Source organism: Martes martes (genome assembly GCF_963455335.1).
Source record: "Martes martes genome assembly, chromosome: 18".
Lineage (NCBI taxonomy): Eukaryota > Metazoa > Chordata > Mammalia > Carnivora > Mustelidae > Martes > Martes martes.
Window position 1 is genome coordinate 38,929,220 of NC_137906.1, and position 20,287 is coordinate 38,949,506.

The following is a 20,287-nucleotide window of genomic DNA, read 5'->3' on the forward strand; positions in this document are numbered from 1 at the left end:
TCCGTGGGTTGAGCCTCTGCCTTCGGCTCAGGTCATGATCTCAGGGTCCTGGGATCGAGCCCCGCATGGGCTCTTTGCTCAGCAGGGAGCCTGCTTCCCCCCCTCCCCCCCCCCGCTTGTGACCTCTCTCTCTTTCTGTCAAAGAAATAAATAAAATCTTTAAAAAAAAAAGAAAAATATTATAGACTTATATCTAGATGAGTTACTGGAGATATCTGTAATATATTTTTCATAATCAGTATGTATTTATTTCAATGAACATGAATTACCCTTTTTTTTTTTTTCAGCTTGAAGACCAATACATTATGTCTGGAAGGAAGTGTATAGTCATCCTATTTACCTTTTTTTTTTTTTTTTTAAGGGGAGGGGAGAAGGGAGGGTAGGGGAGAGGATCTTCAGCTCACTCCACGCCCGGTGGGGCTCCATCTCATGGCCCTGAGATCATGACCTGAGCTGAACAAACGGAGCCTCACAGGTGCGCTGACTCTTGACTAAGTCCCCTTCGTTCTATAATGAAGACCCCCCCCACGCACAGTGCAGAGACCCAGCGCGTACGTCACTCTGTGACCTCTGAGGATCTTCTGCTCTAACATCTGAGGGAACCACTCTTCACAGGAACACATCAGCTCTCCTGATTGCTGACACTGTCCCTCCCAGATGGGACAACCGGTCACTGACCCAGCGTCAGGTCTTGCCAGCACCGCGACCTCCCCTATCTCCTCTCCCTTAAGGCTGTGGTGGCTTCCTTGCCAGCCTTTCAGAGCCCACGTTGGTCGTTTCCAGTCGGTTCCCTTCACGGTGCCTGAGAGCTTTGTAAAGTGAGGCTAACCCTGTCCCTTATCTGTGTAAATCCTTCCCCAGCCTCCCACTCCCCATCATGAGCCTGGAATCCTCCCTATGGGCTCCAAGCCCCCAGACTCAGAGCCACTGCCCACCATGTCCTGCCAGTGGCCAGGACAGCAGGGACAGCAGGCCCAGCCGCACCAAGTCGCCCCTAGCCAGCCCCCCCCCTCACGCCTTCTTCACTCTGCCTCCAGGGGGCGCCCCCCCACCAACTCCTCTGGCATTCTTGTCCTCTGACCACCAGCCCACCAAGGGGATGACCCAGAGCCACAGGAAAGGAGAACCGTGGTGGGGAGTGGGAATCTATTTAAATATCAAATGAAGACAAAGGAACGTTTCAAACGATGGTTACAGAATATAAATGTAACAACCGCGCTGGAGGGATACAGGGATAACCGACCGAGGAGCTGGGCCAGGAGGGGGCTGAGGAACTCACTTTGCCTAAGAGGGGTCCATAGATACAGGCTAAATTCGGGAAAATGATGTTCAAAAACGTAAGGCCTCTGGTCTCAACTTTTTAGAAATAATCCATCTGTTTCCTTTGCCTGATGGCAGTTTTCACAAAACGAAGACCATGCAAGGTGAGGGAGGCTGAACGAATCCTTTCCTGTTGGGGGGGCCTCCAGGGGTGACACCCAAGGTGAATGGAGGGGAGGGGCTCAGGTGCCCAGGAATCTCAGCCCCCAAAACACCCAGAAGGAACATGGTAGGGGTATCATATACTTCTGTCGGGATCTGCCTGCCATACTGCAGGCCCACACCCTCCCTGGCAGAACCCCGGGCAGCCACGAACACAGGCCCCCATGAGGGGTGGGGGAAGCTGTCAGGTGGTGGGCTTCCTGGAGGAGGCGAGCCTCCTGATGATCCGGCACCAGCAGGCTGAAGCCTCCTGGGAACAGGCCTGGGAGGGACGATCAGGGAGGGGCCAGAAAGCCTGCCCAGGGGCTCAGGCCTGGGGGTCCCACTGTCCCCCTTTCAGACCAGGAGCAGCAGGAAGGGGAAAACTCAGAGACCCTACCTAGTCTCTGGGCCAGCGATGGCTCTCCAGGCGGAGGGGCTGGGGTCCTGGGAAAGGGCCCTGGGAGGGCTGGTGGGGTTGCAAGTGGGGTCTCAAAGGACCACAGAAGGGTTTAAAACCTGTCCATAATGGGACCTAGCATATAGCTTCTTTGATCCTTTTTGAGGTTTGGTTGTTTTTTTTTCTGTTTATAAAAGTAATTTATGCTTGATTTGGAAAATATTACACAATGTCTGAGAGTGAAAATCAGTTGCAACTGGGTCCCCAGCGGAAGTCACAGCCAAGTTCACTGACCCAGTAAGGGCATACCCGTGCTTGTCAGAGTTACAGGAGCGTGTTGGGCATGACGGCATCTGCGGTGGGCTCCTCCCCCACCACCTCGGTCCTGGGGGCAGACTGCCCTGCCAACCTTCCATCTTCTTTTCCATCTGGAAGAGAAAGGAGTGGGTCAGGCTGGTGTCCAAGGAAAAGGGCGGGTAGGGGGGGCGACCCAGGGCCTGAAGCTCTCAGCCCAGCCGGGGATGTTGTGGGATGCTATTGGCTGACTTTCAGAAATCAGAGCTGATTTCAGAGACATGCTCCCCACGGCCACCAGCCCAGGGACAAAGAGGCTGTTAAAGTCATTTCCAGGGAACTTTGGGCCAGATCTGGGCTGAGAATGAGAAAGCCACTGCTACCCCCACCACCCGGCCAGGAATGGTGTAAGAGGTGGGAAAGTCTGGGGACCAGGCCTGGAGGCAGACGCAGGGCGACAGGCTGACGGGGCTGTTCACTGCCCAAGAGCACCTGCCTAGGGGAGTCTGCGGGGCTGAAACGGAGTCCTTGCTCTGCCCTTCAGCCCTCTAGCTGAGGACAGGTGGCTTCGGTGCCAAGGGGCTGGGCGGGTGGGTGGGGCCCACGTGGTCCAAGAGCCCAGGCGGATCTGAGAAGTGTGCAGAGGTCTGAGACGGGGTGGAAGGGACCAGGGGATGGCCCACCCCCCAGCTCCCGGAGAAGAACGGGCTCTGGCCTGGCGCTCCCTGCTCCAGCCTCTGCCGCGAACAGCTGGTGGCCTCAGAGTGGTGACTTAGCTCTGTGAGCCCCGCCTCCGCACAGATCATGGGGCCCGCTCCCTCCACCCCTGGGACTGGTGGGAGGCAGCAGGCGCACTGGGAGCAGGACTGGCCAGCAGGAACACTCAAGGGTGAGCTGGACGGGCTGCAGCGGGGCCTCCAGCTCTGGGGGGATGGAGTCCCCCGACTCCTTGAGCGTAGCTCCCGTCTAGCAGTTGAGGGAAGCTGTGGGCTCCCTTGGGTCCCCCGAAAGTCCAGGGGAAGCTGTGGGCTCCCTTGGGTCCCCCGAAAGTCCAGGGGACGCTGTGGCGCTGCCCCCCCAGTACTTCAGACCGCTCACTCCTACACTTCCATCAGCACGTGGGTCCCCCTGCACTGCCCAGGCCGAGTGCCCTGGCTGGCTCCAAGGGGGCCACCTGTTCACAGGCAGCAAATGGTGGTTTTATGGTCCCCGTCTCCTCAGGGCCCAGCAGACCCCATTTCCAGCTGGGAAGAAACCCAGCTCATCTCTTCCCCAGCCACGGGGCAGCCCCTCCCTTAAGCACCCCTCAGGACCCACGCTCAAAGAATGCATCCATGTTCCAGTGTCGCCTGCAGGAAGCCGCGGCAGGGGGTGGGGGGGGCGGCCGCCTGGGGCCTCAGAGACACATAAACACGTAAGGGCAGAATGGACAGAAATAGGCCCAGGATCCACACAGACACACCTGGAGGGATACACAAGCTCACCCTCCCAGGCCAATCCACACACAGACACACGTATGTGGAGGCCTACAGACACACAGGCCCTACACTGAGGTGTAGTGTGGACAACACGTGCACGCCATCCAGAGCCAGCCCGGCCTCCGGATCCCAGGCTCCCGGGTGTCGGGGGACTTCCGGCCCCGGGAAGGTCTCACACCGTGCGCGCTATGACCGCCCGGGGCCTCACCTATGTCCAGCTTGCTGCGTTTCTGCTCAGGCTCCTGGGGGGGTGCCTCGATGGCCCTCTGAGCCTCAGGATGGATCTTGAGGAGGGCTCTGGCGAGGGTGGCAGGGGCGGGCACCCCCAGGGACATGACGCAGTGCACTCCTTTGCGCTTGGCCCCTGCCACCTTGGCACTGTCCTTAGAGGCCGTCAGCAGGACCAGTTTGGAGAACTTTCTGGGCTTCCTGGGTGCAGCGGGGACGACATCTGTGCTTGGCTGAGAGGACTCCGGGGACGGCTCCTGGCCAGACTTCACACTCTCGCCCTCTTGCTCGCTGGGCTCCGGCAGGGGCATTCTGGGATGATGAGTTGTCCCCGAGACCACGCTCAGGACCCAGCAGGTGGAGTTCTCGTCCTCCTCCTCCTCCTCCCTGCTCGGGAAGCTGGCAGTCCAGGGGCTCCGTCCTAAGGAAGGAGGCAAAATCTATGAAATGCAGAGCCAGGAGTCGGGTCGAGGGGGTTCCAGAGCCCGACCCCACACAGGACCTGGTGTGCCTCGTCCAGGATGACGATAACTGGCCTTCTTGAGCACCAAGCTTCATAGACCAGCACGCGGGTCATGGGCTCAGGTCCTGGACCCTCCCAGGATACCCAATGTCCCACCTCCTGACACTGTGTCACAGGGAGACCGAGCCGGGCACCCGCGGGCGCTCTGCAGACCACAAAGGGGACGCCTGGCTCCGAGAGGTGGGATTGTCTGGACTCACAACCTGATCTGTCCCCCAGCCTGGGCCGGAGGCCCTGAACCATGCAGCACTCGAGAGATGCCGGGACGCCCGGAGGGCAGTGACCTTGTACCTGAGCCGGGGCTGGCGCTGCCTCAGCTGGGAGGGGACGGGACAGTAGAGGTGTGCAGAGAATCCACAGTCACTCCAGGATCCTTGGATTCTGGGCTGGAGAAGCAGAAAGGACGTGTTACAGGGGCCCCTGGCAGGGCAGTGTGGAGTGGACTTTTGTCTGGTGGGGGCACCTGAGTGGTGGGCAGATGGCAGGGTCTTTCTCAGCGTACAGTGTTTGCCCAGAAACAAGACCTCATCCTTAGCAGGCATCTCCCCCGCCCTTCTCGGTACCCCAGCAACGGCAAGGCTCACCGATACCTACCGGCCCCCGACCCAGTTTATCAACCCAGTTTACGGTCCTCACCGTTTCCTGGAACCCTTCCCAACACACATGGCCTGAGGGGGCCATGCCCCGATTTCCGAAGTTTTCCAAGACCCCATCCATGAGAGGAGTCAGGGGTGCGATGCCAAAGAGGGATTAGGGTGCCTTGTCCCCTGCAAGCCCTCATCCCCAGTCCCTTGGCCACTAGACATAAAAGCAGAGACCTCTTGGGCTGTGACAGACATGGAGACCCGCCCCCACGGTGGGTGAGCCCTCAAGGAAATCCACCTGGTAATGGGTCACCTGACCAAGGCACCCCTGGGATCAGTGTCTCTGTATCCTTCTTGTCCCCAGCCCCCCAGTTCAGCCCTAGGACAAGCCAACCTCTGCTTCCCCAGCACAGTCCTTCCCTGCCCTGCCCATCCTGTCCCCCAGTGTGACATAGCAGTCCTGGAGGAACATGGGGACCAGCCATAGAAAAGACACCGCCAAAGCCTCCCCTGCTAGAGCCGCTCTGGGCAGAAAAGTTGATGGCGGAAGCCCCAGCCCAGGCCGTCCGACCCAACCCACACACAGATCGGCTTCAGGGCACATCTTCTAGAGCCAGCCCGCTCTTCCGGCTTGCAGGCTCCCCCTGGACCTGGGGATGCAAGCCCGTAGCGTTGGACCCCTTCCTCACACCATATACAAACATTAACCTTAAAATACTCTTAAGGAAAAAAAGGAGAGAGAGGAGTAAATCGTCATGACCTTAAATCAGGCAAAGCTTTCTTCAACATGACATGAAAAGTACATGCGACCAAAGAAGAAAGAGATAAACCGGCCCCCACCAAACTTTAACACTTTTGTGGGAGGACACCAGAGGATACCATCCAGAGGCTCCAGACAGCCGCAGAGTGGGGAAGAATTTTTGCAACTCCTTTTTCTGATGAGCGAATCGTATGTGGAATTTATGAAGAACTCTTACAACTCAGGAACAAAAAGACCAATAACCCAATTTAAAAATGGGCAAAAGCGCTGAATAAGCCTTTCTCCGAAGAAGAAATACAAATGGCCAGTAAGCATACACGATGCTCAATGTCGTTAGTCGTGAGAGGAACACCGGGTAAAACCACCATGACATACCGCTTCACACCACCAGGATGGACATAATAAAACGAACACACACACCCACCCGACAAAACAAGTGTTGGTTTGGATGAGGAGAAACTAGCAGCCTCCTACACCACCAATGGTGGGGATGTCAGCGGCTTCTCGAAACACTGAGCACAACGTTACCACGTGACCCAGCAATTCCCCTCCAGGCACACGCGTAAGGGAACCAGAATCAAGCGTTCACATAAACACCTGTCCACGAGGGGCGCCTGGGTGGTGCAGTCATTTAAGCGTCCGGCTCCTGGTTTTGGCTGGGGTTATGATCTCGGGATTGTGAGATCGAGCCCACATCATGCTCTGTACTCAGAGCAGAGTCTGCTTGGGATTCTCTCTCATTCTCCTTCTGCCCCTCCCCCCTACACTCCCCCTCTCTCTCTGAAATAAATCAAATCTTAAAAAAAAGTTTGTTATGGGTACCTGGGTGGCTCTGTCGTTTAAGTGTCTACCTTTGGCTCAGGTCGTGATCCCGGGGTTCTGGGATCAAGTCCCGCATCAGGCTCCATGCTCAGCAGAGAGCCCTTCTTCCTCTCCCACTCCCCCTGCTTGTGCTCTCTCTCTCTCTCTCTCTAATAAATAAATAATCTTTTAAAAAGCTGTACATGAATGTTCACAGTAGTATTAGTCACCGTCACCAAAAAGTGGAAACGATTCAATTACCCATCAACACCTGAGTGGATAAAAGATGGCCTATCCATACAATCGAATATTGTTTGGCAATTAAAAAAAATTATGCTACAACATGGGTGAACCTTTAAAAGATTATGCTGAGACAAAGAGGCCAGTCATTAAAGACCATGTAGTTGGGGCGCCTGGGTGGCTCAGTGGGTTAAAGCCTCTGCCTTCAGCTCAGGTCATGATCCCAGGGTCCTGGGATCTAGCCCCGAGTCGGGCTCTCTGCTCTGCAGGGAGCCTGCTTCCCTTCCTCTCTCTCTGCCTGACACTCTGCCTGCTTGTGATCTCTGTCTGTCAAATAAATAAATAAAATCTTTAAAAATAATAATAAATAATAAATTAATAAATAAAAAATAAAAAAGACCATGTAGTATAGGATTCCATGTACATAAAATGACCTAGAGACCAGACAATCCGTAGAGTGGAACTATCTGTCCTTGGAGACAGTAGCTGTGTGGTGGGATGGGGGCAGGGGGCGGGCGGGGGGGGGGGAGCAGGAGAATGAGGAGTGGCTGCCAGCAGGGAGAGCTTCTTCTTCTAAAACAGACCGTGGCGATGATTGCGCAACTTTATGAATACATCAAAAGCGGCTGAATTGTACCTGGTGAGAGAGGGAGCTCCACAGGATGAGAATTAGCTCCATAAAACTGTTAGATATTAGGAAAAAGGGAAATGAAGTCTACAACCAGTGGTCCCCCAAATTCACCATGAACAAATGCACACTCCGGAACCACTCCCCCCACCACCCCCACTCGAGGTGTCTGGAGACGGGCTTGAGAACCCACATTTTTTTTTTTTTTTTACCAATACCCCATTTGGCTCTGATACTTCGAGAGCCATAGGCCCTTCTCGTGGGAAGTCTGTAATTGCTAGTTCACAGGCTGAACTTTTGTCCATCTCTCCATGAACAGGAGCAGACATGTCCTTCTGGCTGGATCAGCCTCTTTTCTGGAGTCATCCTTCCAGCAATTTTCTAGGTGTGGAGGGAAGACCTGAAAGGTATCTATTTTAAGCCTAATATATATTTTTTGAAAGCTAAATTTCACTCAGTGAAAGCTCCCTGAAGGAACAGAATTTTCATTTTATTTTTTAATAAGAAAATAAAATAAAAATAAAACACAGGGGTCACAACCCTGAGATCATGACCTGAGCTGAGATCCAGAGTTGGACGCTTAACCAACTGAGCCACCCAGGCACCCCGAATTAACAGAGTTTTTTAAAAGCGATGTAGAAATGAATTAAAAAGAGCAAAGGTATTAATAGTGCACTCCCCTCACTTGACACCCTCCCCCTAACTGTGAAATCCCATGGTTTGAAATCACCATTGACCTCCAGTCACCCACTCATCCTAACCCGATGTCATGACATGGGTCTGCACAAAGCCGACCCAGAAGTGTCAAGATGGCTCAGTGTGAACCTCAAATCATACAATGTTAGGAACTGGCAGGAGGCCCTGAGACACTGGGAAGCAGAATCATGGCTTAATGGTCCTAATCCCTGGAACCTACAGGGCAAAGTCTTCAGATGGCATGAAAGTTACTGAAGCAGGAGAGCAGCTTGGACAACCCTGGTGGGTCCAATCGCAAGGGTCCTAAAAAATACAAGAGGAAGGCAGAAGAGAGAAGGAGAAAGCAGGATGGAAGCAGGGTCAGAGAGCCTGGATGGTGCGGGCTTCGAAGGAGGAGGGAGGGGGGGAGTGGCAGGCTTCCTACTGAGGCGTCCAGGAGGAAGAAGACTAAGAAGCACATTGTCTCTCCTGGAGCTTCCGGGAAGGGACATGGCTCAACGGGTATCTGGTTTTGACCCCATGAGACCCACATCAGACTTCAGACCTCCAGAACTATAAGACTGTTACAAAGCTGTGTCACTTAAGGCCACTAAATTTGAGATTATTTGTTACAGCAGCAATAGGTAACTAATACAAAGTCCGATCCCTTGTTCCTGAGACTCTGGAAGGCGTGAACTCTGCCTGGCCACTGACGAGGGCTCAAGAGAAGTACCTCCACACATATGGGAGGAAAATGCCACCAACATCCACCAGCATCTGTGTCCTCACCACGACAACAAACCTGTTACCCTCTCCCGGCTGGTTCCCCATGTGTCATGGGAACAGTGGCAAATTTGGCAGGGGTTCTGAATAGCAGGTAGGCAAGGGGATGCTCTTAGCCAACTCCTGGGGGTGCTGGCAGCTGTGCCCCAGATCATCGCTGTCCCACGCGGCTCCCAGAGGACTGTCTGTGACCGGGCTGCTGGTGGGATGATGGGACCACTCAGGTGCTCCAGTACACATCCTTACAGGGAGAGTCTCAAGGCAGCAGTGATCCAAAAAAGGTCAAGGGCTGCTAGTCTGTGGTCCACAGGGGAGACCCTGCCCACCGTGGGAATTTCAGGTAATGCCCCCTCCTTCCCCTCAGCGCCCTGGCCCTTGGGTAGCTGTACTCCTCGCACATTGTAATTTGTCATCAGACCTGTCCGTGCGGTACCCAAATGGCCCCTCCCCCACGGTTAGTACCAACACCTCGTCAGCAAGCCTCCGGGGGGGTCCCCCCCCGCCCCTATATCTCACAACTCCAACTGCCAGAGTGGGACGAGGCTGAGGGTGGCTGCTGGGAGGGGGACAGTACTGGGTGTGGTCAAGGAAAGGCAGACCAGTGCTGGCACCCTTGACTGGGGGCGTCAGGGCTCAGTCCGGAGCGGGGTGGGATGGGGGAAGGAAGAGCCAGGAGGAAGGAGGCGGCCTGAGCTCCCGGACGCAGAGCCGGGTGACCCCCCTCCCAGCATCAGCAGCCCTCGGGACCCCCGGGAGGGCTGGGCACGCCGTGGGGCCCGGGACCCTCCCTGGCCGGCTGGGGCCCGTCCTCACCGGGCACGGCTGGACGGCGGCGGCAGCAGAGCCCTCCCTCTCCGGCGACCGAACCACAGCAGGTCCCGCAGCCTCCTGCTTGGGGACACGCCTCGGTTCGGGCCGTCACCTCAAGCTGGGGTCACCGAGCGAGCATGCGCAGCAGGGCTGGGCGGGGGCATTCCTTGGGCGAATTTCGCCGCTCCGGGTCTTCGCCGCGCGGAGCCGAACTGGCTCTCTGACCAATCCGCGTGCGGGGGCGGGGTCACGGCTCGCGAAGGGGGCGGGAGCAACCCGGGTTTGGACGGCAGCGCCCGGGGGCGGAGCGCCAGCGCGCGGCCGGCCTGGAATCCAGCGCTGGGCGGGGCTCTCCCGGCATCAGAGGGTGGCTCTGACTGAGACCCCGGGGTTCTCCCGGGGTTTGACGCCTGCTAGCGGCGAAGGAGATCAGAGCTTTCGTTTAAAGGCCTCGATCGCGCCTGTCACTTGCCTGAGCGAGCGCAGGCTGTCGTGCTCAGTGACACCGCTGGCTCCGCTCAACCCAACGTCCTCGACGCAGCCCCTCCTCCCTGGCCCACCGGCCCCTCCCCCGCCCACCAGCCCCTCCTCCCTGGCCCACCGGCCCCTCCCTCGCCCACCAGCCCCTCCTCCCTGGCCCACCGGCCCCTCCCTCGCCCACCAGCCCCTCCTCCCTGGCCCACCGGCCCCTCCCTCGCCCACCAGCCCCTCCTCCCTGGCCCACCGGCCCCTCCCCCGCCCGCCGGCCCAGCCCCACCCACAGCCCCCCCGCGCGGGACGCCTGCGGCTCTCCGACCGCCTGGTGCGGTGGGGACCCAGACTACAGCGCGGAGCTGCTTTCCTGGACACTTGGCGGCAGGCGGCCCGAGCGGCCCCAGCATCAGCTCAACTGCCGCCAGGTGGCCCCTCACCGGCCCCAGGCGCGGGGACGCCCCCGCCTCCACACGGCGCCCCGGGCCCTCTGCTCACCGCGACCCTTGCCAGGCCCGCGGGGACCCCTCGATCCGCCCGCTCCCCTTCGCCGGGCCGGAGCCCGCCGCCCTCCGGCTGCGCGACCTCAGCCTTTGCGGAGCGAAGACGCTGCCCCTCTCCAGAAGCCCCCGCTGCCCCGACCCCCCCGCCCCTGCGCCTCCCCGCTGTTGCCCTCCAGCTGCTGCGGGAAGTACCGCAGCCCCCGGCTCCGGGCGGCTGCAGGTGCGGGTCTCGTGGGGCCGGCCGGTCCTCCGACGCCCGGCCCCTCTCTGTTCTCCGCCCGCCCCAGACCCGCAGGGACGGCTCAGGGACCCAAATTCACAGAGACCCCTGCTCGGGGGCGCGAGAGCTTCTGTCGGGGGGAGCGGGCGAGCCGCAGTGGGAACCGTGAGGGGAGGGCTGTTGCGTGGGCTGTTACAGGCCGTGCGTGCGACGGGGAGATGCGACCCGGGGATGCGACCCGGGGGAGGGGGCGCTGCAGGTGGTTGCGCGGGAACCCTCGGGGCTCGAGCGCCTACGCCCAGCGCTGCGGAAGGCAGACGGGAGCCGCGGCGCGCCGGTTCGGCGGGGGAGGCTGGGGGATCGCAGCCTCCGGGCCGCGCGCGCCCCCTGCCGGCCGCCGTGGCAGGGGTGTCTTAGGTCGCGTGCGCAGGGGCACGGAGCTAGTCAGTTCGTCCGGTCGTCACCGGAGTACTCCTGTTTATTTTTTCTTTTTTAAAGATTTTATTTATTTATTTGACAGACAGAGATCACAAGCAGGCAGAGAGAGAGAGGGGGAAGCAGGCTCCCCGCTGAGCAGAGAGCCCGACGCGGGGCTCGATCCCAGGACTCTGGGATCATGACCTGAGCCGGAGGCAGAGGCTTTAACCCACTGAGCCACCCAGGCGCCCTAGAAGGGCCTCCTGTTTAGACGTCCGACTTCGTTTCATCGCAGTGTCGCTCCTTGACCTACTCCGAAGTGGCACGGATTTAGCCACCAGGCTTTTTTGAATTATTTATAAATAACAGTGAAGCAAATGTGAAGTGAGTCGAGTGTTCATCGAGTGATGAATGATAAACAGATGTCTGTGCGTACAGTGCAGTGTCATTCAGCCAAAGGACGAATCTTGCCTGATTCCACTGACAATCGGTAACTCCATCTAGACACGAAGTGTATTAGTGGTTGCCTGGGGCTGGGGCGGGTTGAAGGGACTCACGGACTGTTAATGGGTGTGGACTTCCATTCTGGTGTGATGAAAATGTTTTGGAATTAAATAATGGTGAGGGCCGCATAGCCTTGAGAATACACGGAAAATCACTGAATTGGCGGCACCTGGCTGGCTAAGTGGAGGGACCTGTGATGCATTTCAGGGTCCTGAGAGCTGCACGGTTGGGGGTAGAGGTTACTTAAATAAATAAACTTTGGGGCGCCTGGGTGGCTCAGTGGGTCAAAGCCTCTGCCTTCCGCTCAGGTCATGATCTCAGGGTCCTGGGATCGAGCCCTGCATCTGGGGCTCTGCTCAGCAGGGAGCCTGCTTCCTCCTCTCTCTCTGCCTGCCTCTCTGCCTACATGTGATCTCTCTCTCTGTCAAATAAATAAATAAAATCTTTTAAAAAAAATAAATAAGTAAGTAAACTTTAAAAACCAAACAAAACCTTGGAGGGGTACCTGGGTGACCCAGTATGTTGGGGACTGCCTTGGGCCCAGGTCATGATCCCAGAGTCTCAGGATCAGTCTGCACTGGGGGCTCCCCACTCAGTGGGGAGTCGGCTTCTCCTTCTGACCTTCCCTCATCCCATGCTTTCTCTCTCAAATAAATAAATAAAATCCCTTTTAAAAAAACTTTATTTATTTGACAGAGAGAGACACAGTGAGAGAGGGAACACAAACAGGGAAAGTGGGAGAGGGAGAAGCAGGCTCCCCAGTGAGCAGGGAGCCCCGCAAGGGGCTTGATCCCAGGACCCTGAGACCATGACCCAAGCCAAAGGTAGATGCCTACCAACTGAGCCACCCAGGCGCCCCTAAATAAATAAAATATTTTTTAAAAGGGGCGCCTGGGTGGCTCAGTCAGTTAAGTTTCTTTGGCTCAAGTCATGATCCCAGCGTCCTGGGATCAAGCCCCCTGTGGGGCACCCGGCTCACTGGGGAGCCTGCTTCTCCCTCTCTCCCTCTGCCTGCCACTCCTCCTGCTTGTGCTCTCTCTCTGTGTCAAATACATAAAATCTTTAAAAGAAAAAAACCCCGGGGCGCCTGGGTGGCTCGGTGGGTTAAAGCGTCTGCCTTGGGCTCAGGTCATGATCCCAGGGTCCCGGGATCAAGCCCCACATCGGGCTCCCTGCTCAGCGGGGAGCCTGCTTCCTCCCTTCTCTCTCTCTCTGCCTGCCTCTCTGCCTACTTGTGATCTGTCTGTCAAATAAATAAATAAAATCTTTAAAAAATAAATAAAGAAAAGAAAAAACCCCACTGAATTGTACACTCTAAAATAGTGAATTTAAAGCATGTGATTTAAATCTCTTTTTTTATTTAAATTCGATTTATTAACATATATTATTAGTTTCAGAGGTAGAGTTTAGTAACTCATCAGCTGCATGTAACAGTGCTCATTCCATCACCCAGTTACCCCATCCCCCCACGCCCCTCCCCTCCAGCAACCCTCAGGTTGTTTCCTAGACTTTCCTAGTCTTTCACAGTTTGTCTCCCTCTCTGATTTCATCTTCTTTTTCCCTCTCTCCCCCTATAATCCTGTTTTGTTTCTTAAATTCCACATGAGTGAAATCACTGGTATTTGTCTTTGACTGACTAATCTCACTTAGCATAATACCCTCCAGATCCATCCACGGCATTGGAAATGGCAAGTTTTTTTGATGGCTGAGTAATATTCCATTGTATACATACACCACACCTTCTTTATCGATTCATCTATGGATGGTCATCTGGGCTCTTTCCATAGTTTGGCTACTGTGGACATTGCTGCTATAAACATTGGGGTGCAGGTGCCCCTTTGGATCCCTACATTTGCATGTTTGGGGTAAATACCTAAGAGTGCAATTGCTTGGTCATAGGGTAGCTCTGTTTTCAAATTTTCAAAGTTAAATCTCAGTTTAAACAGAAGACATGAACAATCAAAATGGCAGCTTCATTAAACCTGCTCCCTCAAAAATGGGTTTTTACTGGGTAGGTGGATGGGAGAACGGATGAAGAAAATAAAAGATCAGAGGCACAAACTTGTGTTTGTAGGTGCTGAGCATGAGAGGTACAGCACGAGAAACACAGTCAATAATGTCGTAAGAATGTTGTTCTTTGCTTGTTGGGGCACCTGGGTGTTTCAGTCAGTTGGGCGTCTGCCTTCAGCTCAGGTTGTGATCCCGGGGCCGTGGGATTAAGTCCCCTCTCCCTTCTCCCTCTCTCTCTGCTTGTGCTCATGTTCTCTGTTGAATGGGTAAATAAAATCTTTTTAAAAATAAATAATAGGGGCGTCTGGGTGGCTCAGTGGTTAGGCCTCTGCCTTCAGCTCGGGTCGTGATCCCGGGGTCCTGGGATCGAGCCCCATGTCGGGCTCTCTGCTCCTTGGAGAGCCTGCTTCCTCCTCTCTCTCTGCCTGCCTCTCTGCCTACTTGTGATCTCTGTCTGTCAACTAAATAAATAAAATCTTTAAAAAATAATAATAATAAAATAAAATAAAAATAAAAATAAATAATAAAAAAAAAAAGAAAAAAAGTTGCTTGGTGACACTGAGCATAGGTATCCTGGTGAGCACTAATGGACGGAATTGTTGAACCAATATAGTGGACATGTAAACTAATATAACATTGTGTGTTAATTATATTTCAATTTAAAAAAAAGAACGCAGGATGTAGAGTAAATAAGGTGGACTTGGGGACGCCTGGGTGGCTCAGTTGGTTAAGCAGCTGCCTTCGGCTCAGGTCATGATCCCAGCGTCCTGGGATCGAGTCCCACATGGGGCTCCTTGCTTGGCGGGGAGCCTGCTTCTCCCTCTGCCTCTGCCTGTGCTCGCTCTCTCTCTCTCCCTCTCTCTCTCTGACAAATAAATAAATAAAATCTTAAAAAAAAAAAAAAAAATAAGGTGGACTTGGGATGTCAACCACAACACTTAGTTGTATGACCTTGGCCAGCAACTAATCTTTATGAGCCTTAATTTCTTTAAAAGAAACTAGAATTTTTACTTTATGAGGGGATGTTGTGAGGATTCAGTAAGATTCGTATAAATCGTTTAGCACATGTCTGGCACAAAAAGGGCTCAATAAGCGTTAACCTCTAACATGCCATATGTAAATACATCTCTTTTTTAATCTTGTATCCTGTGAGGCTGTTATTATTGGCCCATTTTATGTGTGAGCAGATGGAGTCTAAAAGAATTTGAATTAAGCTGATCATGGTAAGAGAGCTAATGATAGGCAGAGTCAGAAAATAAACCTGGGGAAAAACCTAGGTTTATCTAGCTAAAAAAATGTTTTGCACATCCACAATTTCATTTATGTATTATTTTTTTTAAGATTTTTTTTTAAGATTTTATTTTCCAGGGTGCCTGGTTGGCTCAGTGGGTTGGCCTCTGCCTTAGGCTCAGGTCATGATCTCAGGGTCCTGGGATGGATCCCCCTACCCACCCACCCCCCCCACATCGGGCTCTCTGCTCAGCAGGGAGCCTGCTTCCCCTCCCCCCTCACTGCCTGCCTCTCTGCCTACTTGTGATCTCTGTCTGTCAAATAAATAAATGAAGTCTTCAAAAAAAATTTTATTTTTCAGGGGCACCTGGGTGGCTCAGTCCTTAAGCATCTGCCTTTGGCTCAGGTCATGATCCCAGGGTTCTAGGATCAAGCCACAGGTCGGGCTCCCTGCCTGGCAGGAAGCCTGCTTCTCCTTTTCCTACTCCCCCTGCTTGTGTTCCCTCTCTCGCTGTGTCTCTCTCAGTCAAATAAATAAAATCTTTAAAAAAAAAAAGATTTTATTTTTCAGTTATCTATATACCCAACATGGGGCTTGAACCCACAACCTGGAGATGAAGAGTTGCCTGCTCTACAGCCTGAGCCACCTGGGTACCCATCAATTATTTTACATAATTACAGTTTTTAAAAAGATTTTATTTATTTATTTGACAGAGATCACAAGTAGGCAGAGAGGCAGGGAGAGAGAGAGGGGGAAGCAGGCTCCCCGCTGAGCAGAGAGCCCGATGTGGGGCTCGATCCCAGGACCCTGAGATCATGACCTGAGCTGAAGGCAGAGACTCAATCCACTGAGCCACCCAGGCACCCGTATAATTACATTTTAAATACTGGACAGCGAAATTAAATCTCTTTTGTTCTTTGATTTTAGATGTGCATTTTCTGCATAATTTCATTATCCATTTCACACTGAAATCACTAATTGTTTAAACAATACTTACAAAGGTAGTGCTCGCTTCGGCAGCACATATACTAAAAAAAAAAAAAAAAATACTTACAAAGGTCACTGATTTATTTTCTGTTGATCCTGACCTTATTGGACTCAGTGGCCACTGGCTGCACTGTGCAGTTTTCAGTCAGATGTTACATGTGTTGAAAAAGTCATCCTCAGGGTGCTTGGGTGGCTCAGTGGGTCATGATCTCAGGGTCCTGGGATTTAGCCCCACATCCGGCTCTCTGCTTAGCAGGGAGCCTGCTTCCTCCTCTCTCTCTGCCTGCCTCTCTGCCTACTTGTGATCTCTGTCTGTCAAATAAATAAATAAAATCTTTAAAAAAAAAAAAAAAAGAAAGAAAGAAAAGAAAAGTCATCCTCTTTCCATAGACAAAGAAGGGATGTGAACTCCAGCTGGTGGGCTGATGGAATCAAATTACCAATGTGCCTTAAATTCAGGCACACGTATTCACATGAAAGGGTTCTCATTCCTAATGTATTTAGTTTCAATCTGGGGATAAATATAGCTCGAATTTTTGTTGTTGTTTTTTTTAATAGCTTGAAATTTAAGCCAAGCTATTGTTGATGTGCAAGCTAGCAGATGAGGCCGCACACCATTCAATTTCCTGGTTGATATTTTTCAAATCATGCAGGACGGATGAAAATTTGGGGTCATGTGATTTAATGCATATATGATTTAAATTGCTAATGTTTGTAAACATATTATCATTGCTGTGATTGATTAGTGGAGGCTAAGGAGACCAGACACGTAAACGCCTTGTTAACATAGGTTAGATCCTGGACCAGAGAAGGACATCGGTGGAAAACCTGGCAAAATTTCAGTGAAGTTTAGATAAAGAGTGGTGCCTGGGTGGCTCAGTGGATTAAAGCCTCTGCCTTCGGTTCAGGTCATGATCCCAGAGTCCTGGGATCGAGCCCCACATCGGGCTCTCTGCTCAGCGGGGAGCCTGCTTCTCCCTCTCTCTCTGCCTGCCTCTCTGCCTACTTGTGATCTCTGTCAAATAAATAAATAAAAACTCAAAAAAAAAAAAAAGAGTGGCTCGGTAATTAAGCATCTGCCTTGGGCTTGGGCCATGATCTTGGGGTCCTGGGATCAAGCCCCCTGTTGGGCTCCCCACTCCACAGGGGGTCTGCATTTCTGCCTCCCTCTGCCCCTTCCCCACTCACATGCACACTCGCCCTCTCTCTCTCTCTTAATAAATAAACCTTTAAAAAGTTTAGTTAGGGACGCCTGGGTGGCTCAGTTGGTTGAGCAGCTGCCTTCGGCTCAGGTCATGGTCCCGGCGTCCTGGGATCGAGTCCCACATCGGGCTCCTTGCTTGGCGGGGAGCCTGCTTCTCCCTCTGCCTCTGCCTATGCTCCCTCACTCTCTCTCCCTCTCTCTCTCTGACAAATAAATAAATAAAATCTTTAAAAAAAAAAAAGTTTAGTTAAAGGGACTGTATCACTGTTCATTCCTGTGGTTAATTACACTGCTCTGTTAGACTGTAGTGTTAGAAAAAACGGGGTGAAGGATGGAAGTCACGTGCACCCCACCCTACCCCAGCCTGCTGCGGGCCGCCCCCGAGCTACTCCCAGGCCTGCTCTGACCTACTGCAGGAGCCCGTGGTCTCTGCAGCAGTGGGGCCCACGGCAGGAAACACACAGAGGGCTGCAGTGCAGACCCTGTGGGCGGGGGGGGACACACAGTCACGCCGGGGTGACCACACGATCAGACAGGGAGGGGGCTGTTGGGGCTCAGAGTCCCAGGCTGATGGGGGCAGGAAGCAGAGAAAAGACAGGGACCCCTGAGAGAGCCTGTCCCTCCAGCTCAGCGGGAAGAGCGGGCTCCAAGGCAGATGCCGGGGCTGCTGCACCCTCCTCGGTGACCAGCTGGCGGCCTCAAGGTGGGGACTTGGCCGCTTCAAACCCAGCTTTCCGCAGGTCCTGGGGACCGCCGCTCCACCCCAAGGCTGGTGGCCTGCGACAGGTGGCCCACCTGGTGGAAAGACTCACAAGGCGAGCGGGGCTGCTGCCGAGGGGACGCCAGGCTCTGGCCGCAGGGTCCCTCGGGCTCCCCTAGCACGGCTCTGGCCAGGCCTGGGGCCCCCCAGCAGGGCTTGGGAACCAAGGGGTCCCTTGGGTCACCCAAGAGCGCCTGGCCTATCGCTGTGAATGCCCTATCCTGGGGGTCCCGGGGTCTCAGCCCGGGGAGACGCGATGCCCCTCCGCACAGGCCCCCTGTGGGCCTTCGGTCATCCCAGGTGCGCCTGCTCAGCAGGGGAAATGACCAGGGCCCTGGGATCAACGCTGGGCGTGGCCAGGCCTGGCTTAGCGTGGGGGACCTCTTGGGTCGCACCATGGTAACAGCCACCTCGGGGACTCCTCCTGCCGCCATCATCCCAACATGTCAGAGCTCAGCCCCATGGGAGGACACCCCACACTGTCTTCCTTCCTACACACTCCGATCTCCTAGACCCTGGGTGTTCCCCAAAGGCCAAGACCAGGTGTCAGCCTTTTAGCATGAAGGGCGCACCTGGACAAGAGATCAGGGTGCTGGCAGTTCTGGAGCCTGCGCTGCTGCCCCAGGCCCATTCTGGGGTGTGGGGGGATGTGCTGTGGGGGTCCCATGACCTGCTGGGCCTCTGACTGCAGGCCTGGGGGTACTCAGATGCCCCTCAGGACTCTCTGCAGGGGGACCCACTGCCTCACAGCCCTCAGGCCCAAGTACACCAGGAGCTCTGTACCCACCCCACATACTATTCTGGGGCCCCGGGAGGGGTAAGGGGGCGGTAGTGGCAGAAGGCGGGAGCCTGAGAGGAGGGAGGTCTGCCTCTCCTGCCTAGGGATGGTGACCACTTCTCCTGGGGTCAGCTCCCTGTCCCCTGACCTATCTGGGGAAACTGGCCTCGGAAACTCTAGTGGCTGCCAACCCGTTCCCCTCCCTTCTACAGCCACCCGCTGCCCCCCACAGCTTGTAGCCTGAGGCTTGGCCGGTGGGCCCCTCTCCTCGGCTCCCTGGGTCATCTGGGGACACCCGCCAGTGTGGTGTGTCCCTGCTCACTAGGCAGTTTCCTCTAGCTGTTCCTAACCCTGACATCCTCCCAACTCACCCCTCCCAGCGGGCATGGGGGGAGGCAGCCTCAAGGGGATGGTCTTTTTTTTTTTAAAGATTTTATTTATTTATTTGACAGACAAAGATCACGTGTAGGCAGAGAGGCAGGCAGAGAGAGAGGGGGAAGCAGGCTCCCCGCTGAGCAGAGAGCCTGATGCGGGGCTTGATCCCAGGACCCTGGGATCATGACCTGAGCCTAAGGCAGAGGCTTTAACCACTGAGCCACCCAGGCGCCCCAAGGGGATGGTCTTGATGAGGAAGCAGAAGGCCAGCTTAGCACAAAATATGAGCTGATACCCTGCAAACCCGCCCCCCCACCTGCCAGGTTGGATACTTGTGACATTCCTCAGGTGCTGCCCTAAGCTGCCCTAAAGCTAAGAGAAAAAGAAACCAATGGTTATCTTGTGGACGTTACAGTCCAATCAAGACCGGAGTCTCCCTCAATTTCCAAATGTCTTAGTGATTTACAAGAAAAAAGCTTTCTTATCAGTAACCTGACTTCCAGAAGGAAACTCCCAACTGTTTCAATGTTCATATTGCCGTGCTAGAGGGAAAAAACTACTTTTAACTCTGACAATGGCCAGGCCTCCACTATCTTGTGGGTCCTCTTTAGCAGAACGTGGGACTCGATCCCAGGACCCTGGGATCATGACCTGAGCTGAAGGCAGCGGCCCAACCAACCGAGCCACCCAGGCATCCCAGGAAAGTTCTTTTTGAGAACCTCCCTTTTCCTTACGTTCCCCCAACTCCCAAGTACAAGTACAAGTCACCCCTTGCAACCCCGCAGCTCTTTCTGACCACGAGTCCTGTCCCTTTAATAAAACCAGCTTTTTGCACCAAAGTCGTCTCCAGAACTCTTTCTTGGCTGTAGACTCCGGACCTCACCCCACCAACCTCACCTACCTCAGTGGGCGAGCAGGTGAGGTGGCTGGCGTGGGGGGCTGGGCGCAGAAAGGACCACCTCAGGCCCTCCCCCTGCTGACACTCCCTGCCCAACTCGGCCCCCCACCAGCCAATTCCAGGCACACAGTGCAAGGCCAGGACGTCCCAGCTGACCACGCTCCTCACCCCTGCATCCCCTCACCCCTTCTCTCTTCCACCTAGGTCTCCCTTGGCTGAACACCCCCTCCAGACGCCACCTCCCGCCCCAGAGACCCTGCTCAT

General features: G+C 54.6%; 1 protein-coding gene across 2 annotated transcripts; it reads right to left on the minus strand.

Moving 5' to 3' along the window:
* Positions 1–236: 236 nt before the first annotated feature.
* On the minus strand, positions 237–10,218 carry FLYWCH2 (FLYWCH family member 2). Of its 2 annotated transcripts, none has more exons than XM_080830165.1 (4): positions 10,138–10,218; positions 4,676–4,770; positions 3,842–4,282; positions 237–2,289 (listed from the first exon to the last, which is right to left on the minus strand). In XM_080830165.1, the coding sequence occupies exons 3-4, from the start codon at positions 4,170–4,172 to the stop codon at positions 2,186–2,188; spliced, it is 435 nt and encodes a 144-aa protein (XP_080686291.1). In that variant the 5' UTR covers positions 4,173–4,282; positions 4,676–4,770; positions 10,138–10,218; the 3' UTR covers positions 237–2,185. The 2 variants fall into 2 exon arrangements, with proteins under 2 accessions (XP_080686291.1, XP_080686290.1); XM_080830164.1 differs by lacking the exon at positions 10,138–10,218 and adding an exon at positions 9,669–9,896.
* Positions 10,219–20,287: the final 10,069 nt, after the last annotated feature.